This window comes from Leuresthes tenuis, unplaced genomic scaffold (assembly GCF_036924035.1).
Source record: "Leuresthes tenuis unplaced genomic scaffold, fLeuTen1.0.hap1 SCAF_8, whole genome shotgun sequence".
In the NCBI taxonomy this organism is placed as follows: Eukaryota; Metazoa; Chordata; class Actinopteri; order Atheriniformes; family Atherinopsidae; genus Leuresthes; species Leuresthes tenuis.
The window spans coordinates 12760625-12786206 of record NW_027325362.1 but is presented as its reverse complement, the minus strand read 5'-3'; the positions used below and the strand labels follow the sequence as shown (position 1 = coordinate 12786206).

The window sequence follows — 25582 nt, the reverse complement described above, 5'->3', positions numbered from 1 at the left end:
TCTCATGCTTACAGACCATTACAAGAAAGGTGGGTCAGTAAAATGACCAGCTGCTGTATCTGTAGCTCAGTCAAACTGTGCATTTAGTCAAAGAATGTAAGATTTTCTTCTTGATCGCCATTAAATCCAATTTCATAATGTCTTCCTACTGGTGTACTTTGACACACCTCTGACACAGAATGACCAACTACTGGCTACCCATTTTTGACCGGTCAGCTGAACAATCCCAGCAGAGAGGGCACTTTGGGAGGGGGGCCTTTATGTGACAGGACAGATGACAAGAGGTACTGTGTATTGTACAGAACCCAGGAAAACCCTCTATAGTTGACCCACAATTCTTAACTTGTACATGAGCATATTATGGGCTCTGTGTGAAGTGTATGGGGTACTGGGACAACTCAGTCTTTTGTTATTGTATATAAATATACTTATGTCCCAAAGTGGTTTGATAGCCAGAGAGCCATGTGGGGTTCATCTACAAGTAAGTGTCCATCTATAAGTAAAACCCAACAGAACATGACATCAGTCAATGTTTGTGATTTTTATTATCATTCGATATCAAAGCAAATTTATACACAGCAAAATTGTGTTAAGGGCAGGCAATGGCATCCAATTGAACAAATTAGCTTGAAGGGGAAAATTGGAGTTCTGAGAGTTCAGAAGGGTGGCACAACTTCAAAGTTTTTTTTTTATCTCTTTCTTTCTTTCTCTTTTTTTTAACTGGTGGCATAAAGTTTTAGCTGTTCCTCTCCCAAGTTTTCAGACAGAAAAGGACTCACAGCATGAGCATTGGTGTAAGCTGAATAACAACAGCAATACTGTGGAGCTATCAAAAGGTATTCTGGACTCAGGACCAGAGACAGCAAGCAAATGGAAGAGCTGTGGATATCAGAGCAGGAATGTGTTGTTGGTCTTAAAGCATGGTGCTAAAACAGTGGTTTTAACATGTAGGACTGTGGTTTCAGGGTTTCTTCTTGCTGGACTTCTCAATCATGGTTTCCACAACCATCGAAGTTTCCTCATAACCTTTAACTTTGCGACCATTGCCAGAGAACTTCTCCACAGACTCCACAACCTCCACCTTCTCATAGCTCATGGCATCAGGGGTGAAGCTGCTTGAACTGGTGGTGCTAGTGCTGGAACTTGAACTGGTGGCTGGTCCACGAGGCGCAGGCTTTGGTGCTGGCCCACTTGGGCCATCATCATCTCTATTTTTCTTGGATTTATTGTGAGCAGGGGTAGGATCTTGGGAGCTTGAGCCAGATGGTGGATGGACAGGGCTTGGATGTTTTGAGTTCGGATGTGGCTCTCCATTATTGTGTTTAGCTTTTCCGTCATTGTCCTTGGCTCTTCCTCCCTTGTTATTGTCCTTTCCTCCTGTATCACAGGGCCGGTCGGGACTAAGCGGCCTGGGGTCTGTCATAGGCTGAGGGGGTGGAGGAGAGGGTGTGCTATGTCCATAAGACTCATATGGCGGTGTCATTCCATTGCAGATAGTGACAAAGATGTGGCCAGCTGATGGTGTGGAGGTGTAGAAGCAAGGATCCAGGTAGCTGCCATCACCGCTAACAAGGACATAACGACCCTTGGTGTAGAAATCAGCGATCGGCTCAGGCCTCTTGTACTTTCTCATTCTGTCTCTGACGATGTTACAAAGAGTGTCAAAGGCTTTGCTTATCTGAGCTCCATCTGGGACGTCTTGTGGAGACACTCCAGTGTGAAGAGGTCTCTGCTGTTTTCTCTTCACCCTCTCCTCCTGCACTTCTACAGATGGAGTCCCCTTTGTTTCTTCATCTTCAGCCTCTCCACCGGCTCCACCACTTCTCTCATCCTGAATACTTTCAATTACATCTTTCGGGGTCAGCTCTTTCTTCTTCAGGACCTTTTTGGCCAGTATCTTCTGTCGAGGCTTAATGCTTGTGATATCTTGGATAGCCTGGGTGATATCTGGACACAAAATAAGTCAGTTCAACTTCCAAGTTATAAACTGTGTCAAAAAGATATGAGTAAAGGTTCTGATGTATTCAGGATCCTTACCTCTCCCCCTGCTTGATGCAGTAGGTGTGTGAGTGTAGCGGTAATTAGTTGTGAGCAGGGTAATGGGAGTGCCAATTATTGCAGAATTCAGCCTGCAGGAAAGAAAGCATTGAAATGTCACCAATGCAGCAGTATTATACTCAACAGCTCTGCTAAGTAGGAAAATCTAGTTTGAAACTGATGATTGAGGCCCTTCAAAATGAGGAAAGGACATAAACCCATTTATTTTTATTTTTTCATAGAGAAAAGTGTGATAGTGTAATTGGGAAAAACATTTGTTGTCACACAGTGCCATCTGCTGCCGGATTCACGGTCTAAAATTACAGACCACCTATGACATAATGTGCAGAGCAGACCCTTTCTACCTGTACTGTAAAAAACTAAACAGTTAGAGGGTCTGCCACTGATTAGCTGAATCAGTCTAAATGGAAATATTTGTTACTGGGATAGTCAGACATACTATTGCTATACATCAGGCGTGTTTTTCAGAATGTCTAAAGAAACCCTGCCTCGGTCCAGGTTTTTTTTCAAGGCTTTAAATCCAGGCACAGATTTTTCTACATCCATGATAAGAGGTTAAAACCAGCAAGACTATGTAACAATGACTTACATTTACAGTCATGTTCCGTTTTTGTTGGATAGAATTTTTTTTTCTCTGCAGCTGTTTGAGCAGACAGTAAAGAATTCAATTCCCACGTGCAGTTCAAGTGTGCCTTTGTGATTGTCAGAAACCAAAATGAGTCCATAACCTACCTGTTATCTTCATTCTCTATGATCCTCTTGTACCTCTCCAGTTCGTTCTCAAGAGATGTCTGGTACATGGCCAGGTGGCGACATTCACTGGTGAACTTCTCCAGAGACCTCTCAGCTCCGTCAATGTCCTTCCGCAGAGATTCGATTTTTTCATTGAACATCTGGATTTCATTGTCGTAACTCTCCTGTGTGTTTTTGATGCCTTGCTCCAGCATAGCAGTCTGAGAGAAGAAACATGTGCAGGGATTAAGAAATTATCATATGAAATAGAGATTTTACAGCCCCTTTGAGAGGCCATACTCATTTCATTACCATCACTGTAGAAGTGGCACAAAACAAATCATGAATTCACGAGAAAGCATGAAAAAGGAAAAAAAAAAGAAATCCGAATTTGATTTGTGTCCAACTAAATACTGTTTTTTTTATCAGCTGTATGAATTAAAGCAAATTCCATAGAAATTAATACACATCCTTCAAATTTGTGATTAACATTACTAGTACTCTGTTTCACCTTGCGGTGTGGAAATACTTACTTCACAGAACCCAGAATTTCCCTGTAATAATGTGTGCATTGCTGACATCTAGTGGTAGAAGTACAGTGTAGCAGCTTGTTATTTGTACAATATCAGAGGCGGGGAAGTGAAACTCTTAAATACCTTTTCTTCACGGATAGCTATTATTCTTTCATCGACAGATACAATTTAGTCAAAGAGGCAAAATGGAAAAAGAAAACACTTAGAAAAAAATCATTTTTACTTTGAACTGAGAAACATCTAGAAAAAATTTTAGTAATTTGTGTAATTTTTCTCCCAGCAGTAATTGTTGGAATGGGTTTTGAATGATAACACCAAAGTTTATTTATTTTTGTCTACACATAACAACTGAAAAGAAAATAGTTCATTTCATTAAGTAATCGATACAAAACAATACTATTCTGACACAATGATAATCAAAGGGAGGAGTCATTTCACTGGATCCAGCCTCTTAAATGTGGATAGGTTTTCATTTACTTTGTCTTCTTCAAAAGTAAATGCAATGAATTTGGGTTTGGGAGTTTTGGATGGAGAAATGTGAACTTCCAAATAGTAAACTTTGGGCTGTTCTTCGGCTGACATTATGATGAAAGGACATTTGTATTTGTAGTGATTGCATAGGCTCACTAGATAATAGGAGAGATCTTGGACACTTTTTCTTACTATAAACACATTCTGATTCCTTTGATTAAATGATTTTTAACCTGTCATACAGTAAATATCAGCTTAGCGGTTGGTTTAAAAATTTGGGGGAAACCTCCCTGTTGTCATGGTGACTCACATCATTCTGTAGGCATTGCTTCTGGACTTGCAACTGACAGAGGGCGCTCTTGTATTCCTCCAGCTGACTCTTCAGCCCTGGTATTTTCCTCTGGGCCAGCAGCTTCTCCTGCTCCTTCAAAGATTCAGCACAAATTAATAACAACATGAAAAGCATTGTGTGCTTCAACAGCATGAAGGGAACCCCTCACCACCACCAACCCCCTACCCCTCTCAGCCCCAGACACACCCCACACATGCACACAAAAAAATGCAGCCTCTGACTGAGTGATGAAGTAAAAGGCATCGAAGGAAATGGTAATAACAGTGACCTTTTCTGTAAGCTCAGCATTACAAGTGCACTTTTCACTTCCCAGGAGTTATATGATCAATAGGGAATGGTTTATTATGCTACTAAACGCATGGTAAATGACAAGTACTGTGTAGTCATGCCATACAACATTTTAAATGATTGAATTTATAGAATGTGATGATCTCATTCCCCTTATCCTGATATTTTGGATAATAAATGATCAAAATAAATGTGCAGTTTGTGAAATGTCAAATCTGCAGACAATATGGACTAGCATTGAAGTGAAATTAGGATGACATTTTCATTATTGATTTCAATTTGAAGTTATTAGAGTTAGGTATGCAAATTAACTGTTTGAACTACTTGCTGACACAGGTTCAGTGGTGGAGCACATACACCGTGTAGAAAAGATGAACTTAACTACCACAATGCCCCACTTTTTTTTTACATAAGATTTGATGCCTTTAGTTTGCTGTTTAGTCGCGTCAGTTCTTGGTTTTGGATCCAGATGTTAAATGTAAAGGAAAACCTGATCACTGCCCATTGGGTGGTGACCATGAAACTCATCTGTTATTCTGTGGCTCTGCCCTGCATGCTGCATGATTCCAAGGCTCGATCCCACTTTAAAGAGGGGATCGAGCTCCCCTCTCATTTGTCACAAAAGAGGAACTGCAATTCTTTGAGCCAGTCATACAAAGAATCGCAAATAATGGCACTTGTGAGTCTTTTTTTCAACCTTGGAGGTTACATCTCTGTGTAGACTCTTTTTTTTACCATACTAACAGTGTGTTGCATTAGGGAGATGACAGGCTAATAAAGCTTATCTAACAAAGGAAACAAAAACATATATATATATATGTAACTAATCAATGTTAATATGAAACTCTCCAAGTTGATTATTTACTTTAACAGAGGTTAACGGGTGAGAATATGGAGAGTTTGACACATTTATGTGTCAGTATAGTGAAACATTTTGACTCATATTATGATACAATAGATGAGAACTTCTAACCATTTTGAATCCCCTACAAGACGTTCTTAGTCGATTACTTTCAGTAAGACGATTTCTTTTGTTTTACTTTCTCAAACTCTAGATTTAAATGTGGAAATTCATTGTCTAATAAATAAGCACTGAGTAGAGTGGCATAAGGCTTTCTTCTTTTATATGCTGATTCTTGCACCGTTGCAAGGATCTGTATCTCTTTGTCATTGCCCATGAAGTCTTGACTCAACCAATTAAACCATTGGGAGTATTTGCTTCATTGTGAACCCTGACACTTTCAAACTTGTGGTCTTTCTATGTGTCTTGATGAAAGGCTGACTGTCTGTGTGGGCTCACGTACCCACAAACATACACAAAACACAGGGACAGGCAACCAGTTAGACAGAGAAGCCAGTAACCTTATCAACCTCAGAGACGTAGCGGGGCTGACACACACGCAAGTACCATCTTCTCCCTCAGGGAGAGTTGTGCACACACGCACACACACTCGCACACACACTCGCACACACACAGACACGATGACAACATTAGTGACCTCACCTCAGAGATGCCAACTGACACATTGGGAACAAGTGGAAGTGTCTGGTTGATTTGCTGCAAAATGTTTACATAGGTCTGGATCTCTGCGAGGTTCTGTGAAGAGGAATATATTAAAAAAAAGCATAAAAATGCAAATGCATAACAAACCTAATTTATTTTGCAGAGTAAAACTTTCTTCTCTCTAAGTTCTTGTAAATCTACTTCAATCTTCCCATTGTGGATTGGATATATTAAAGAGAATTCAATAAATAAAGCCTTTCATTTAGCTGAAATATACAATCCAAGACCTCTTTGTGACAAAGCGGCTCTCTTTTGAAATCCATTTGTATGAGCTTGATGTAAGACTCTGATAAAGAGGAGCTATTTTTCTGTCATACCAAATAATACTTCAAAGCTCAAGACCACAAGCCCAATGTTCACGTGAAATGACCCCTAATCTTTTCCTCATAATACAGTAATTTCAGTGCCCTTTGATATACTGCCTAAACATTGCTGACTCATGGATAAATTCATCATGAAAAGCAGCACTGGATGAAAGTAAAAAGAGAGAAAATTCTCTGGCATAAAAAGTCCATTGACAGTACCCCTGATGCATAGAGTATGGTGCTTTTTGATGTTGTTTGTTTCAGCATTTTTGCAGCCATTGTGTCAGACCTTCCAGCTATTTTTACTGTACAAAAGATAATCTTTCCGTTTTTGTCTGTCCTTTTAGTTTTTTAGCCACACGTCAGAGCCTGTGATGATCAGTGTTACATTTGCTCTGTAATGCTTTTCTCCCCACACGCCACAAAAGTAAATTGTTGCTAAAGCCCCAGAAACATCACAACACATCTCTGGCACCTATTCCAAGGCTTTAAGCCTTGTCATTTAGAGGGATACTGGCCTGAGGTCAGCTGTGTTCAAAAGCAACATCAAGAACCACACAGTGTTATCTACAGTTCTTTGAACTGGCATTCTTTGATGTGGCTTAATGTGACTTAACCAATAAACTGCCTGAGATAAATAGTGAGGTGAAAAAACCAAATGGGATCGCCCATTAAAAGAGTGATTGATAAGGGATATGATGTGAGTTTTTTTTTTTAATCTGGCACTGAAAAAAGTTTCAACAGATCTGTTTACCACTTTTCACAAAACAGATCAATACCTCACGATCATTTCATTAACAGGCTGATTTTCAGCACAGTTCCAGTTGCTTTTTGCAAACTTCCATCTGATCAGTCTTGGATTACCACGACAGCCTTTTTATCTGACAGCTGCAAAAATTTTACTCCACACTGTGTACAACTCACCTGGGACATGGGATCCCATCACAAATGTTTCATCCTCTTTGTCTCATTCCCAGTTTGTTTGTGAACAGATTTTGCTGATTATTTTAAAGGCCCCTCATGGCCTCTTTTCCAGCTACATGCCTGTCCTCTTGGTACTTCTTTATTCTTTCTATAATTTTCAACTATGAGCAAAAGGGAATCAACTGCAATAAGATCCTGATTTGCCCATGGAAACCATGTTATGATTATAATCTATATATTATAATTTATTTAAAAGTACACTAAGTTATCTTCTGAAAGAAATTAAAGTCTCTCTTTGATAGAACTGCAATGCAGCAGGCATGTCAGTGACTTTCATTAGTTTTCCTTCAAGAACTATTTCTGCAGTACAAATTCTGCTGAGAGCACCTCAAATGTGACACATAATGGCTTTGAATGATGAACAGAGGATGACTAAAGACGTTTTTAGCTAAATATTTAGGAAGTCCAAAGTGAGTTTGATCATGAAAAAGGCAAAAGGGTGACTGGTGAAAGGTGAAAACAATAAACAAGGTGACCTTCTTATGTCTGTCTCTGGTGGAACTGATGTCATCCTGCAGGAACTGAGACTGGATCTGATACTCCAGGTTTCTCAGCAGAGCATTGTCTGCTTCCTGCACAAGGAAAGGAGAGGACAGACAAGAGTGCATTTGGGAATCCAAAAGTAAACGGTAAAAGGTACATCATGAACTAATGTGTTGAGTTCAACGAAGGCCATGAAACAATGAAGTGACCAACTACATTCAGACAATGATACAGATTTCACTGTAAAATCTTCCATATTAGTCTTCTTCACAATTAATTTCCAAATAAGATTTGTTTCTTTAGGCAAATTGGTTTCATTTCTTCAATGCATATCTAAAACAAGGTACAACTGATTTTTTTTCTATTTGAATAGTAAATCATTCTAATGAAGAATCAATAAAATGTGTTGATATATGACCTTTTATACAAATTTGTACAACGATGTAATTCTATTCATACAATACCTTGTTCAAATTTTCCAGTGTGCCTCGCAGCTGCTCTTGATAGTCACATTCATTTTTATATCTGGAAAATAAAACATCTTAATATTAATTCTAATTAAGCTTTATTTACAAAGCGCCTCATTGCAAATCATCTATGGGCAATTTTACACAGAAAAATAATATACTGATTTCCTATTATCAATCATGTAGTGATATTTGATCATGGTAATATAAAGCCCACACGACAACATATGGTCATATTATGGTACGGTATTCATCTCTTAATTAAGGCACAAGACCTCTGTTTGTGTAATGTTGAAGAGTGGTGTAATCCAGACAACTTAACAAGCTGATTCTAAGAAAGTTGGTCAATATTTTCATTAACTCATCAGTAACGCAATGGTGCTTTCTGCAGACAACTGATTACGAGACGCCTCTGCACAGCTGCAATTACAGCAATGGCTCGCCTTGATTAGAATAAAACATGTTTTCTCTGTATTTCTGTATTTACAGGGGCTCCGCTGATGTTTTGATTTTTTATTCTATACATCAAATATTGTCTCTTAAGAATTCTGTAGAAAATGGAAGGGAATTATAAAATGTTCCCTCTGCTTAACTGACCTTACTGTCAACAGATTTAACTGAAATTCATAAATTAGTCATCATGAAAACACTGTATGTCTGGTGGGGTATGCAGAATTATATCAAGTTGTTTTTTTGGAAGATATTGCATGGAAAATTTTTCATTGTTGTCTGTTTCTGATTGACATGTAAGATCAAATCATTTTTTGATAAATGGAGATGTTACAACCTATTTTAGGTTAATGTAAGATGGGATTAAAGGCAAGTCATTGAATTCCATGTCATCTGACAATGTGCATCTGATTGTTTTTAGTCTCATCTGTTACCTGATAAGTATAATTCTTCTTCTTTTCACCAACTCTGAGAGAAAAGTTTGACCTTTGACACAGATAAACCAACCACTATCCATTCTCTTACTTGCTGGTAAATTCATCCAACATGCGGCAGGCCTCCTTCAGCTCTCGCTCCAGCTTGGAACGGTCGGAGCACAGCTCTCTGATGCGCTGCCTGTTGACATCAATCTGCTCTGTAAAGGCCTCCTCCAGGCCGCTGGCTTCCTCCATCCTCTGCAATGTTTCTAGCTGCTTGCGGAACACAGCGTTGCGCTGCTCCAATACTCGTGCCCTGTTGATGTACCGAGCAAAGCGGCTGTTGAGCTCCTGAAGACTCTCCCAGCCCTGGATGGCTGAAATGCCTGCAGAGCGCTCAGAGTCCTCAGTGTCCTCATCAAAGACATCTGAGCGCTCATACTTTTCCTTGCGCACCTCGCGCAAGTAGCTGGTCCTGAACATGGTGGCACTCTTCTCTCCTCTGGGCTGATGGTATCCCTTGAGTGCTTGGTCCCCTTCAGCACCTTTAATGTGTGAAAACTTGGGTGCTCACCCTTTGCTGTCTCATGCTAGACTAAACGCTGCACAGCACTGGCTGGGGCCGAAATAGCCCCCAAAACCTCCCCTTGGCTCTCACAGTGTATGCTATGAGCCTGGGGCCTTCCAGAGTTTATTGTTGCCTTTGTGACAGAGATTTGAAAAGCAGTACTGCTGATGACAAAGCAGAACCACAAAAAGAAACAATCGGCTGGTCTGCGAAAGCTCTGGGTTGTAACCCACCATTATTTTGGTTCTTAGTCAGCTGCTTTCTATATCCCTGTTTGATATGGCACACTGGATGCTGGCCGATTGCACCAGAGAGGGGGAATTTCGTGAAGTGCAGCACTTGTGGGGACTGTGGTGAGATAGAGTCATACTGTGGTGAAAGCAAATTGTTTTTCATTTGTCTGCTTTGGTTCATAGTCTAAAAATCATTACTAAAACATTTTATCACATTTTTTGATTCACACTAGACACAGCTAGCAATTAGGATTACAAAATACACTGAATGTCCTGGTTTTAACATCTAGCAAATGTATTTTTCTAAACACATTATGTCCTTGTTTAAAAAGAATTAATCAGAGGGCCCATATTTAAACTGAAAGTAGCACAGTTTTGCCAGGAAGATGGATCTAAAGCATTGCGGGTATATTTTGATCATTAAAATGAAAGCCTCTTGTCTTTTTTCAATACAGTTTGATTTGAATTGCTATATTTCTCTTTTTTCTATTTCTATTTCTATTCTTTCTCTCATTGTGACCTTTAGCAGAGATGAACATGAGTAATAGAAGAATGAAGAAGAGACAGAAATCCTCTATGTCTTCCTTCTCAAAACAAGGTCAAGTTAAGTGTCTTTTTGGGCAAATCTCTTTAGTGGTCTGAAAAACAGTTGAATGGAACAAGTGCCAAAAGGCTTTACATCTACATTTTAGCATATTTTTGCCCCATATAAGCCCAAAGCTCAATGACATTTGATAAGTAGAAATAAAGCTACACTCTGGAAATTAAGTAGCCAAAATTTTTACTCTACTGGAACCACTGGCTTAACTACCAACATAAAAAAGAAAGGAAAATGGCAACATACTGTCTAAATTGTCCCTAGGAGTGAGTGGTAGCATGTGTGTGGTTGTTTGTCTCATTTGTCTCTGTGTGTGGTCCTGTGATGGACTGGCAACCATAGAAAATGGATGTTGTACGTTAACAGGCCTGTGAAGTTCTATTTCAAGTCAATTTATCATAAACCAAACGTGTTGTTGCATTCTAAAGTATAAATCCAAGATAGAGAGACAGACAGACAGACAAGACCTCAAACTCATCTGCACTCAGTTAGCTTAGTTTTAGATTTAATTTCGATAACTGCATCTGGGTCTTCATAGAATTGAACTTTTGACATTTTCCTTCATGCTTTGACTTATGTGAGTTTCCAAGGCTCACCCACGTACAGACATCTTTTGCAAATTAACACACATGTAAATGACGTAAAAAAGCAGATTAGAAATCATAAATGCAAGGATCTGATTGTGCACTTATAAACCTTTAAAAGATCCAATCCTAGTTTGACAAGCATTCTCTGCTGAAAAAGACCACAGTGTCTGAGATGGAGTGATTAAACAAAACTACACATATGATCTGAAAGCGTGATACACAAAAGTGTAAATAGGGATATACATCATCTGGTTTCTCACATTTCACATGGATAAATTACATACTGATCATTTGGATAAGAGCCAAACCTAGGATGCTAATGTGCATGGAAATGAATTAACTGACATTGCTGTTAAGTATGAAAATATTGTACCATCAAAGAGACCATCCCAGACAGTTATTGTGCACACCAGTGTACTTTTTTATTTGTGACAAATGTCAGCAGAATTTGACAGTGTCATTACTTCTTTCGCATACTGAATATGTAGTGCTACAGACATGAGGAAATGTTGAGTGACATTAAAGGACTTCACTAACCTACAGCCAATTAGAGAATGTCCTGATACACACAGTATAATTTTGTGAAAAATTTGTAAAAAAAAGGTTGTAAAAAAGGATTCCCATTAGCAGATTATTGTGCAAATGTGTCATACATAGACAAACGAAGGCAACTGCACATCAAGTAGCCTTTTTTGAAAATTTCCACACATAGAGATATACTTAATGAGTATACTGATAAAGACAAATGCAGAAAAATATATCAAAATGTGAGTTAGAATGGAGAAAGGAGTTACAGTGCTTTTTAGACAAATATGAACTCACAATGTTAAAGTTCTGTTGTCCTCAAGAGAACCAAAACTGGGCCAAAACAGGAAGCTTTTCTTTAAATTTGTCAAGAACGATGCAGGAAGGGAGGACCCAGAGGCAGAACTTCGAAAAACAAACCAGGTTTATTCCAAAAACAAAAAGGCAAGGCAAGAACATAGGACGCAGCTGACCAGATTATCAAAAACACTGAGCTCTGAGAAATAACAAAACAAGACTATGACTAGGAATAACAAGACTGTGAGAAACAAAGCAAGACAAAAACAAGACTATGAGAACAGAGACTTTGACTTAACTGTGGTTATGAGGAAAAAAAAACCAGACTTAACATTACGTGACTGTTACATGAAGGGTAAGTGAGGAATTCGCAATGACTGTGAGTGAACCTGAAAACTAAATACTGTTGGAGGGTGACTGGTGACGAGGTGCAGCTGTGGAACAGAAACCAGGTGACTTGAGTGAGACTAAGTGACAGGGGAAAAAACATGACAAGAACCTGAAAACATAACAAAGATCCTGAAAACATGATAAAAGACCTGAAAACAAGAATAATCAAAACACAAAACGTGAGAAAATTTAAACCAGATTTCAGATGCGCGCGTGCATGGACTCTGTTTTACTGCCTCTTACTCTCTCTTAACACTGCTACCAATAAACTACCTCCCAACTGTCCGCCTTCATGCAGACGCCATAGATTAAAGGTCTTGTGCATATTCTCCATGGATGAAGAAAGCGCCTTGATGAAGAACGCCTGAACAAGCTCTCCTTTCCATTTATTTTCAAAGGTTACGAGTGGCAATAAATTTGGGGACTGGGTGAGATCAGAGAGCTGTCCATAGCTGGAAATGAAAGTCTTGTGTTTATCCTGCTAGTCAGGCCTCCTGGGCTGCAATGGCAGACGATGGCAAGTAGCTGAGCAAATGGAAATTATTTAGAGGCTGATAAAAAGCGAATAGGAACATGCAAAGACTTTTCCTTTATCCCCTGTGAAATGAGGATGGGATACAGTCAAGGAAACAAGAATTTTCTCATCCTGTATCTGTTAGATGACAGGAGGATCCATCCGCTGTTCCACTCGTGTATCTTGTCATTCATTATTGTGTTTCAACTGCACCAGGTATGTCTACCTGTCCGTCACACTCGATGCGAAGACACAAAAAGCCATCCTACTGCTATTGACAGATGTAATGTAGAAAATGACAGTCCCAGTTTTCCAGCATAATATAAAAATTGATCCCAGAAAATGTCATCAGTGGTGCCGTCTGTGTGTGTTTATCTGCTGTTCAGGCTGGCTGACCACAGAGAGACGCTGATGAAAGCTTTCCACAGCTCTGTCTACACTGGCCCAGCAGGAAAAAAACAAAACAACAAAAGCAAAGAAAGCTTTATTGATGCCTCTTACATCATTTTCAAGAGCTATTACAGTTCACTGTGTAGCCAACCAAAAGAGAAAAAATAAATAAATTAAACATCTTTCTTGACTTTGAATATCCTCTATGAGTTATTGTACTTTTTGAGAGGAGAGCACCTGCAACCAGAGATCACATGACTACCAGCTACTGCAGTTCACGGTAACATCTTTAACATAATGATGCACTGATGATAATTACAATGTGTATATTTTCAAACATTCCACGATTGCGGAATTTAAGTAGTTTTATCAACAACTAGTTGCCGTAAATTTGAACTGACCATCATCTCAGATAATGAGCGGGCAAGTTTGCTTCTTTAATACATTCAAGCTTGTCTATTTTTTCCACTCTCATTTAAATCAAAATGCAACATAAAGATACACAAATTGTGTAAGCAGAATTCAAATATTCACGTAATGTTACATTTTAAAGATAGAAAACAGTGAAAACTTGTGGGGCGAGGCATTGTTTTGACATTATCATGCCCAACTAATTACATACTGCTACTGGATCAAGACTCTTTGCATAATTTTTTAATGCACAGAACACCTCCTTATCAACACTTTCTGTGAACTGTTCTTCAGCAGAATATTTCCAGTTACACGCTTGCAGCAGTAAGTACTATTTACTAGCACCGGCTGTGCAAGTAGTAAATAGTGACAGAAAAACATCATTCTCTAAGGATGAACGATCAATAACTAACATAGGTCACATAAGAAGACATCATTGTTGTTCCATTTTGTTGTGCTTTTTTCATTTCTTTTTTTTATCCATCAGAGATTTCAAATTCTGATGACGTATATTTGCTTCATTTATTCGCTTCATTACTGAAAATATTCATATAAATTATATTATTATGATCATATCATTATTCATAATCATATAAAGTAGATTGCTTAGTGTTAACAAGATGTCTTTTGACTAGACCTCTTATAGATGTGTGGTCATTACTAGATTGACTGGGAAAACAAACTTTGCTCATGGGAGTTTATGTTAGAGATAACAAAGGTTGACAACACAGATACTGTTCCTAAAGCTTGGAGGTAGTAACATTGTGTCAGATTACATGAGTGTAATAATTTCAGATCCCACATGGTCAGTGACAGCTATGTAATATTAAAGTAAATTGTGAGCGCATGGCAGACTTATGATGTTTGCCGTGGCTGCTTCAGGTGACATAATGTCAGAGCTCCGAAGAACATTTATTGTGTTGACACAAGCACAGCAAAAGAGCGAAAAAGAGTCAGAGATGATTTTGTGTTATGTATTTTCTTCGAGTAGGTCTTAGCCACCTATATGTATGTATGTATGGAAGATCAAAACAAACTGGTGTAAAAAATGTTTTAAAAAACTACCTAAATGTGTGATTTACACAGCTGTTCTTGCTATATTTAATTTCCGTGTTCTCATACAAAGTCACTCTTGTGCTTTATGTGTGAAACCCCTGTCAGGGATCTTTTCATAGCAAAATCTATTTGTCTTAGTGGCATTTGAGTGCATCTAGTTAATCAAGGTTAGCAACCAACCAATCTTCACAGTAAGAAGAGTTAGTGGAGGCCAGAAACAAGGCTCAAAGGAAAGTGATGAATGTGTTGTGTGATATACACTGTGTGACAAGCAAGTGTTACATGTTTTATGTGACTGAGCAGCTATTTGCTTTTCATTGAATAAAATATATGCTTTTGGGATTTTTTTTTCTTGTGTTCTGTAGCCTTTTGTGTATGTAGAAAGTCCAGATTTAAAAAGCCCCAAATCTACACCAGTTATTCTCTTAAAGACACAAAAAAGATGAATGAAAGGAAAATTAAATGATTTTTGGAATAAAGTGACAGCAGCAATATATAGTATCAGAAAAAAATTGAACACTGAAGCATGTAAAGTATAGACTCCAAAAAGCATATCATAAACTTTTAAATAAGCATATTAAAGGGATCTTTAAAAGTGGCTATTTGCAGCTTGTTTTTTCTGTCACTTATTTCACAACAGATATGTTATAGTGGGTACTACGGTACTCATTAGAGTGTAAATGAACATTTTAAACATATCCACGGGAGATAAAATGCCCTCTCACTCTGTGAATTTATGAAGATATGACGAAAGAGGTGTGACACTGGTGTTCCAGCTACAGTAAAGTGCACCCCCCTTGGGAAGACCATCACACCCTGAGATCCAGTCAGTCATATAAACCGCATGCTTTAAGCATGGCCGGACGGGTCTGCTTATATAGAGTGCTTTTATTGTGTGACTGTTGTGAATAACGTGTTATTTTCTATCCTTCACCCCTCCTCCATTCTCTGTGAAAATAAGATCTGGGCACATTTTGGATTTATAGACGTCCGTCAAGCAGGTGAACTTTCAGCCGCCACCCGCACACGCACGCAGAAGAGCCCCACCCTCTCTCTCACATCCTGAGAGACGTATGTGCAGTTTCTCCACTGCGCCTCACTGTCAGATTGATCACTTCAGGCGGAGAACAAGCACACGCAACTTTTCCCTTTAAAGAAGCGTCAAGGGGAGCGCTGAGCGGTCTGGCAGCTGATGCAGTCACAGTGCAGCGGGGCTGATGAAGCGAGCTTGTGTCTCCACTGCTTGAATTGTCCTTTGGCACAGTATTTCAGCGCGTCTTGGAAAAAAGGACAGATTTTTTTAAATCCGGATTTATAGCCCAGAAAAAGTCCCAACGTGTGTTGGTAAGTACTGAAATGTACACAATTAGCTTGAATTAACTGCTCAACTGCTTGGAGAAATTAAAATGATTGTAGAGACCTAACTTACTGCTACTCAGCTGTGAAATGTTTGCTCCCACAGAGCCCATGATTCAAAGCACATCTTTGTTTATGTCCAACAGATATCAATGCATTCACTTATTTTCTGAATGGCAGCAATTTATCTGCTTTTATGTTTACTTGTGGGAATCTTAGTGGAGAGGATATTGAGTCACATTTTAAAATCCAAGCAGTCCTTGTCACTCATATAGTTTATTGTGTAGAGTTGATCCAGCATCCAGGATGTAGTGCTGCCTAATTACGTTTTTATTCATTTTATTTTCACTGATGCTATACTGCTTTTTCCCAGTAGGTTTCCATTGTTGTGTTGCTTACATTATTTGCATGCGGTGGGATTTAAGTGACTATTTTTGCAGCAAATTGAAGTGACAAAGTCCTAATGAATCGCATAAAGGCCTTTGCTTGAAGTAATCACACCACCCTCGATTATACTTAATCAGGGGAAACAAAATAGAGACGTCACACATGCAACTGTGATTATGCCTTAAACACTGAGATCGTTTCATTTGACTTGATAATGTCTTGTTGTCTGCAAATCCTGACCATGAATGTGTAATGCTGACATGGGGACTTTCTGTTCCAGGTGAGGATGTGCCTCTGTTTCCAAGGAAGATTCAAAATATTCAAATTTTCACATACACACAAAACATTCTAATTGAGGAAGGGAACACTGACATCATGCACATGAAAGCATCATCACTTTTCACTTAATTTGCTGGAACATTTTTTTTCTTTCTCAAATCTAATTTTTCTGAACAAAAAAAAATAAAGGTGCATGCAAAGACATGGGCGACACAAACATCAGCCACATGATAGCAGCTTCTACAGAGATGCGGGACAGTGTCCCAGGTGGCCAGTTGGATCACTATGTGGACAGCTATGACATGGACTATGATATCCCTCTAGATGAGATCCCAGACACAACACAGGGCCAGGCCTTCTTTGTGGCCACTATTGTCATTGGTGTTGTCCTTGTGTGCATCATGCTTGTTTGTGGGTTGGGAAACTTCATATTCATTGCCACACTGACCCGCTACAAAAAGCTCCGCAATCTCACCAACCTGCTCATTGCTAATCTGGCCATCTCAGACTTTATTGTGGCAGTGGTGTGCTGCCCTTTCTTGGTGGACTACTATGTGGTAAAACAGCTTTCCTGGGATCACGGATTGGTGTTGTGCGCTTCTGTGAACTATCTACGGACGGTGTCCCTCTACGTGTCTACAAACGCCCTGCTTGCCATTGCATTTGACAGGTAAAGTGTAGAGATAATTTTTATATTTCTGTGGTGTGTGAGACTGTGTGAATGTGTCCCTGTGAGCATGTTCAATAAGCCACTGCTTATTGTAGAAATCCTCCAGCATTGTCTACTGAGATCTGAATCAATAAAGCTTCATTTCAGTAATTGTATTTTTTTTTTGTCAATATATTCTCCACAAAGAAACACAAAAAATGGTAATAACCACATGTCTGTACAGCTGGAGCTGATAATGACATGGCAACAGAGGATATAAACTATTTGGGCAGTCCTCGCTCTAATATGAATTAGGTCTTGGTTGACTTAGTTTATGCAACCTGCCAGTTTTCATTCTCTGCCCAGAGGATGTTGAGTGGTACAGGCACTGATGGAGTGCTTTTTAATTTATCTCACTGGTAGGTACTGCGAAGAGGTTTTTGAATTTGGACCGTTAACAGATATCAACATTTTCGTTTTTGGAAGCAAATGCACTTTTAAAGAAGATGTTTGAACATGTCATACAGGTTGGACTTTAACAAACCTACCCACTGGTTGTTATGGTAACACTTGATACAAAGAACATCTTGGTTGTTTTTGACAGAAAAAAGTAAGCACTGGGAGTCAATGAAGAAGAAGTGAGAATCAACATCAAGAACAAATGCATAATTATTGATTGGTAGATAATTAGTTCCATTATAAATGTTGATCCTGGGCAATGTGCTGTAAATTGGATGAGTTCATAGAGAGCATACTGAGTGAGAGTAAATCGTTAGGTAAAAATTAGTTCAATGATTTATGTCTGTGAAACGGAGCAAAGCCCACTCCCTTTAAAAGACGTTCTGACTCACTTTTACTTATTGCCCTTAAGAATCTACTCTTTCCGTTGTTACTAAGGCAAATGATGCATCTTATCAAGTGTTCATGTTGCCCCTCTTAGCTTTATGACTGTCTAACTATTAGAAGAGTTCCTAGTGATACATCACACAAAGGAATTCCTAATTTTCCTTAAGGTTTTATTCACCAAGCTGACAATCAGCCCAAGGGCATGTCCGAGCATCAGTGAATGTCTGTCTTTCCTGTATTTTTGATGTGTTGTACACCATCTGCACTGTCAAACTCTGTCAACATATTTTTCATTGCATTGTTGCTGGCAGAGAGCTCACTCTGATTAATCATTCAGCGTAGTGACTGATAGCTGTGTCTTCTTGCCCAAGTGTCCACAGGACCACATGTCCTGGTCAGCTGTTGGATGTTTTTTTTTTGTTTGTCTGTTTGTTGGTGTTCTAGTGTTCTGTACCCAAACACTTGTAAACATGAGCAAAGTCAGTGGGGGTCTTTCACAGCTGCTGGTTTTCATGGCAGTATGGTGTATAAGGGCCCTGGAAAAAAGTAAAACCCTGAAACATTACTGGAGTTTTACATCAGTAAGAAAAGTTTTTTCAGATTTTTAAAATCTTTTTTTATATGTTTTTGAAATTGTGTGTTTGTTTTTCCAACATTAGTATGCCCATGCAGGTTTGCTCATATTGGCCGTGTGGTGGACTGGCGATCCGTCCGGGATGCAACCTGCCCCTTGCTCACATGGAAGCTAGATCTATCCTCTAGATAACATCAATTTTTCAGCTCAGATGCAAAGCAGTGGCTCACACCTGGAAATCAATCCTACACAAAACCAAATCTGCCTGAGATGCACACTTTGCACATCTAAAACAGCAATATAATTTAAGAAATACTTGTATCTGAAACTGAATCTTACAAAGAATCAGAAATAGTGTTTCCTATTAATCTGATATCAATAAAATCCCTAAAGAGAAAAAGGTCACATATTATCAGCAAACTTGTTGTATCAGTACATTAAGTATAGTGAATGATGGCACTAAAGATGAGCACCAAAACAATGCTATGTTAGTATTGATAATTTTTTTCCTCGATGTGTTGGAGTGAACAAGATACAATTCCAAAAATACTGTGATCCCATGAAAATTTGTAAGTGGCATTAATCAGTGATACAGTCCCCTGTATAGTAAAACCTAACAGCATGCTGCAATAGATATCATGGGACTCTGGTTTATATTGATGTACACTTTATCAAAATGAGGGATTTCTGTTTGTTTACACTACATTATCGATATTTCAAAGGGCATGTTAAAATGCGTCTTGATTTATTTTTGATTAGTTACTAGACTTGAAAGCTCAACAAGAAACACTCTCTGAAAATCTGTTAGACATATATCAGGTAGACTTTCTCTCATGAGTCATCTGTATATCTGTATCTATGCCATCTATTTGATCTATTTAGTCCTCCTCTAGCACAGGCTGAAATGTACTTCAAAGAGGCATTGCACACCAATGAATTAAGATGAAAATAATATTTTTTCACATGTAAAGTGAAGGAAAAAAATTGTGAGTCCTCACATAAAAGATCCCCTGGATAATTTCTTCATAAATCATAAAACAACCTGCATTGGTGGCTCGAAGTAATATCTGAAGGTAGCAACGTACCCGTCTTCCCCAAGACAGCAGATATGGATTCCTTAATGATGATCTGTTGAGCTGAGCAGCAAGACATTTTCCTCAAAAGCTGAAAGACTACAAAGTAAAGAGCAAGTAGAGAGTTTAAAGAGTGACTACAGGCTTCACTGAGGTGGCAGCAAGGATATGAATCATTTATATTCTCACTCAGAACCTACAGGGTGTTTGGAAAAGCTAACAAATTTACCACATCAACTTAGAAAGTGATTATTTGCCAATGTTCAGAACTTGCCACAGAATGGCAAAAAAACATATTCTTTTTATGTATTTGAACTTGTTAAAGGTCGGTTTGAGCAGCTGATGATGAGAAATGGCAAAGGAGCTCAGAGAGCACTAGCAAATGTTTGTACTGCTATATGCTTAAAGGTCTACCTAAGGGGAATGGGATTTAGTGGAAACATAATGTCTGTATTTGGTTAAAAAAGCAAAACTTATGCCACGTTATTTAGAGAAAAAGAGAGTTCACGACTTTGCTCTCTAAGCCCTGAAACAGCCAAGTAAAATCAAACACCATTCAATTCCCTCTGGACGCCAGTGCCTTCAGAGTCAAGAGGGTCTTTAAATGGGATTGAGCACAACTGCAATCACAGAGGACTTCCTAACACGTAAGAATGCTGCTGAAGTTACAAACAGAAAAAGGAAAAATCTTACAGTAATCAGTGAAATTGTTAGCTGCTTGCATGGACCAGCATGGATCAAATCAGAAACTTTTACAAATTTTAAAGAAATGTGAGAAAAAAATATTTTTCATACTCATAGTGTCAGGAGCCTGTTTGAGGAATGTGTAAGTTTGAGGGGGAGTTTAGAATATTTGCGTCAAATGAGACAGATGAGACATGTGAAATTGATAAAATACCAAACAGACGGATGAAATAAATAGGACACACTAGGACTGGTAATCTATAACATTTAAAATGATGATTTATGAGAACCAGAATGCCAAAAATGATTAAAATTTTCTGGGTGATACATAAATAATGATACTGTAAAAATAATGGCTAAACCAAAAAGAAAAGAACAAAAGGAAACAACAAGGTGCATTACAATGATAAACAATGATGAGCATAAAAAAAGAGTAAAAAAAGAAAAAAAAAGAGTCAGCCACCTCTAACACAAGGAAATGCAAAAGTGCAGCAGTTACACATGAGTAAACACAATGTCCACAAATTTACAAGGAAGTTTGCTTCAGGTTGAGGTTGTTATATGAGCTTTGTGGTTTGATTTGTGCCTAAAACGTAAAGCAACGTAAAGCCTGCCAAAGTAATTACTTTGAAGTAACAAGAAACAGCTTACTGAGTGCAGCATAATAGGGAGAATCCACAGCATTGCTGTCATGCAAGTGGGGGATAATTAATTTATGTGTTTGTATTTTTTTTGCATCTGAATTTGGACTCTGTTGAACTCTGTTGCTCATGTGGTAATTGTGTTTGTGTATAGTTGAAGACACCTGAAAGATGTGAGAGTGAGATTTTCCACAAAAAAATAAAAGCACACTTGATTAGATTTTTTTAAGGTGGAAACTCAACTATATCACATAAGGCTACCATGTAGTGTTAACACTGACATTTTCATCAATATTGTCATATCTAAAATTATGATTATAATTACTTCCACTCTGCACATTGTCATCATTTTATGGGTTATAAATGTCTCAACAAGCCATGTACTATTTCAAATCATCCTGAACCTCAAATGGTGCAAAAGAGTGAGGCATTTATGACTTCTCTTGTCACTGACCCTGAAGTGAAAAAAAAATTGCCTTCTGAAAAGAGAGGCTCAGCTCATTTGTCCCAGTCCTTACATTTTAGCAGGTGTCTGTGAAACAGACATTTATACATTTAGAGTATTTTAGTTTTGGCCTAATAGTTTGGACTTGTGCTTTTGATGGCAACATTGTAGCCAACCCAAGTGCATTCTTTCTCCTCTAATTAATGTCACACTCAGTGACATTCCCTGCTCTTGTCTTGGCTCCAGCTTTCAGGCACTGATGTGATTGGAGCCAGTGGCTCTTACTAAAACAGCTCAAGACCACATTTGTCCTTTGCTACACTCATGTCATGTTTCAGGGGATTCTGAAGGGCAAAAGTATTCCACCTCAAAAGAGTCCTCTGTCACAAGGGCCCAACTCCACTGTGTTTTCTCTGCTGAACTGAGCTGCTCCAGCCTCAAACATTACCCAAACCTCCTTCCATCCTTGCACCTTTCTAAACCATTTGTTCACTTTTTAGCATTTTAAAGACGTTCAGTGGATGTAGTTAGGCTTGGAAATATTATCAAGTTATGTTTTAAAAAGAATAGTCTTATTCCTGCTAATATTTATGGTTTTCTAATATTTTAAATGACCTTTATAATTACACAGATGTCACAGTCATCCATTTTTTATGTATTAATATTATTCAAACTATCAATTTGTCATTATGACAAAAGTTCCCATACTGAAAAGGTTACCTATTTATATGAAGAAGGTGCTCTCCGTCTCAATTGTTGGAAATGTGGGGTGGAAAAACCATTTCCATTTTTCCATAAAACTTGCTTTATATGAAACACTCAGCTCACTGAATAATGGAGCACTATATATTGAACTTAATTCTTCCATGTGTAGCTGGGAACCATTTCGTGAATCTTTGAATTGCACACAGCACTCAGACTGCTTAAAAGATTGCTTGATATCATTGTTTCATGGGTTTATTGCCTGTCTTCTGAATGATAGACATTATGTCTGTGTCCTTTCAGGTACATGGCCATCGTCCATCCTCTGAGGCCTCGTATGAAGTACCAAACCGCCTACTGTCTTATTACAGGAGTCTGGATTGTTCCCATTCTGATATCAATTCCTTCCGCTTACTTTGCCTCTGAGACCATGTACCCTCATAGTGGCACAACCCCAGCCACTCACAAAGTCTTCTGTGCACAGATATGGCCAGTGGACCAACAGGCCTATTATCGATCCTACTTCCTGTTTGTTTTTGCAGTGGAGTTTGTTGGGCCTGTGATTGTCATGGCTATGTGTTACGCCTGCATTTCCCGTGAGCTCTGGTTCAAAAACGTCCCAGGTTTCCAGACGGAGCAGATAAGGAAGAGGCTGCGTTGTCGCCGTAAGACTGTGATGGTCCTGATAGGAATTTTGACAGCGTACATCCTGTGCTGGGCACCTTATTACGGCTTCACCATCCTGCGAGACTTCCATCCAACTCTCATATCTCGCCAGAGAAACTCATTGGTGGCTTTTTACATCATTGAGTGCATTGCCATGAGCAACAGCATGATCAATACCTTCTGTTTTGTCAGCGTCAAGAATAACACAGTTAAGTACCTGAAGAAGATTGTACTGCTACATTGGAGATCAACATATGTCCCCTCTAAGACCGTGGATGAAATGGATATGAGGACATCCTCCATGCCTGTGACCGAGGAAATTGAATGCATTCACCTGAGGTGAGCAGAAGAAACTGTAATCACACAGATTTGAACTGTTGCTATAACAAAATCTACATCATTGGCAGCATTGATTTTGACATGGCATTTGTTGCTATTATTGTTGTTGTTTGTTTGCTTGTTTTATCACATTCTAGAAAAAGTTAAGAACTCATAAAGTGCAATGAAAGCTCAGCGTACTCTGACTATTTGCTGTGAGAACATATTGCATAGTCAGCAGTATGTACAAAAAAAAATCTGTAAAATGAGATTGTGACTGTTGTAGCATTTATAATGTGACTGTAAAATGTACATTGTAAGATATTGGTGTATCTGTTTTATCAACATAACAATGAAGACTTTATTAATTATTGCTTGCTAATTCTACTATAATGTCAACCTTTGCATCTATTTTATTTGTTTTGTTTTAAAACAATTTTCAGTAAGATCAAATAGCTTGTTACTAACTTGAAGTGTGTTATTTTCTAATAGCGAACAATTAGTAATATAGTAAGATATGTTCGTGTCTTGTTGAATGTATGAACAGTGAAATATTTTTCCTAGACTATGTGTCCTTGAAAATAGATATTATATTGCATGCTTTCTTCGTAGATTCATCTATTTTTGTGTGGTTATGGTAATAAATAATGTCTAGCTGAAAACAAGACTTATTTTATTTGCTCAGTGGTGCTTTCCCTTGAATGTACTAAAAGTTTTAGAAAAATTGCCAAAATAAATTTTTAGAACATTGAAAGTTCACAGATTTTTCTGTCCTTTTTTTGTTTTTTGTTTTAATGAGAAAAGAAAAAAAATCTGTTAGCAGCAGTGAGATTTATTGGTTATTTGCAATTCAAAATACTGAGGTGGAACAAGTGCCACAATAAGCACATCGTGAGATTCTTTGTGCTGTTCCTGCAAATGTGAAAAGAATAAGAAGCAAAGACATGGACCTGAATTCTCTGGGTCCTTATGAATAAATAAAGTGTGCGTTTATATTCTGTGGATCAGTTATGGACAAACAAATGATGATACCGAAGGGCGTTGAAAAATCCAACCAAAAATAGCAGCAGAAATGCGCCCGTGAAAAAAAGAAAGCAAAAAAACCCCAGAGATTTTAGTTTTCTCTTTTTGGATGTGTGTCACGTAGTCGCCTTCAATGATTTTCAGTTTATTTTCGTTGTAGAACATACGTTATGAATTCTGCTTATGAATTTTACAACTCTCTATCTGTCCATTTTGGAGTTGAAGCAGCAATATTCTGACTGCTTTTGTCTGTCAAAAGATATTTAGGGAAAACTACAGCAATCCATTAAACATCTGCAATAGTTGAGATACATGCATAAAACAAGGATTATTCTTTTTCTTTTCTTTTTATGTCAAATGGCAACATGTTTAATTTCTGTCCAGTGTCACTTTCTGGATATGTAGTGGCAGAAATGTCAGTGTGTCTCAAGGCCTCTAATAATTCAGACAGTCTTCAAAATTAGAATCTTTTGCTTTACTGAATATGGGACACACTACAAAAAGGAACCTAACTCCTCAGAAAGTTGGCACTTGAACATTATATAACTTAGAAGCAAAGGTTGACAACCTGAGTGTGGTCTCATTCACAAAGCATTATACACTGCTGTTTTATCAGGACCCCTTTGTGTCATACTGCAACACAATAGGTACCTTTCTACCATTCTTATTTTCATGTACATGGTCAATACTATGAAATGATGCATTTAAAGCTAAACCGTGATCTAACTCTTGCACGAAAACCAAACTAATTATTATATAGCATTGTATTATTAATTATAATTAGGAATTATAAAGTCATTTTGTCTTCTTCTAACATCCACAAAAACACTGTGAAAAGGATCCAGGGGGATGCCAGGTGGTGTTGATCAGCTGGCTTAGCAATAATCCACATCAGTCCAAATAAGTTCTAAAGTTGCCTCAATTTTCAACTTTACAGTTAAACTAAACTTGACTAAACAGTACCATCTCACAACCTTTGACCCTTTATTGTGTCACTACTATGCCTATGCATTGTGAACCAACTTGACTATTTCACAGTCTGATATTAGCTGATATGGGACTCATAAGAGACTCAAAACACCATCTGATAAAAAAACAACCAATATACCAAAATTAAATGAATCCCACATTGAATAACTCATCTCATCTCAGGGACTTTGTGGCTCACTTATAAAACTAGATTTGCTCCTGGAATCTAATATTCCAGACAGAATGTCACAACACTAACGTCACATAACATCTTATATTCTCTTAAGAGAAGCTAATG

At 38.3% G+C, this 25582-nt stretch overlaps 2 protein-coding genes across 2 annotated transcripts; one reads left to right on the top strand and one right to left on the bottom strand.

Annotated features, from left to right (window-relative positions):
- Positions 1–757: 757 nt before the first annotated feature.
- Positions 758–9678, bottom strand: LOC140312578 (filensin). The gene is made up of 8 exons (XM_072390357.1): positions 9213–9678; positions 8235–8295; positions 7764–7859; positions 5939–6031; positions 4105–4218; positions 2791–3011; positions 2038–2129; positions 758–1947 (listed from the first exon to the last, which is right to left on the bottom strand). The coding sequence occupies exons 1-8, from the start codon at positions 9584–9586 to the stop codon at positions 962–964; spliced, it is 2037 nt and encodes a 678-aa protein (XP_072246458.1). The 5' UTR covers positions 9587–9678; the 3' UTR covers positions 758–961.
- A 7027-nt stretch (positions 9679–16705) lies between these two features.
- Positions 16706–23614, top strand: prokr1b (prokineticin receptor 1b). Its single transcript, XM_072390356.1, has 2 exons — positions 16706–17364; positions 22612–23614. Exons 1-2 carry the CDS (start codon positions 16898–16900, stop codon positions 23315–23317), a joined length of 1173 nt encoding a protein of 390 aa, XP_072246457.1. The 5' UTR covers positions 16706–16897; the 3' UTR covers positions 23318–23614.
- Positions 23615–25582: the final 1968 nt, after the last annotated feature.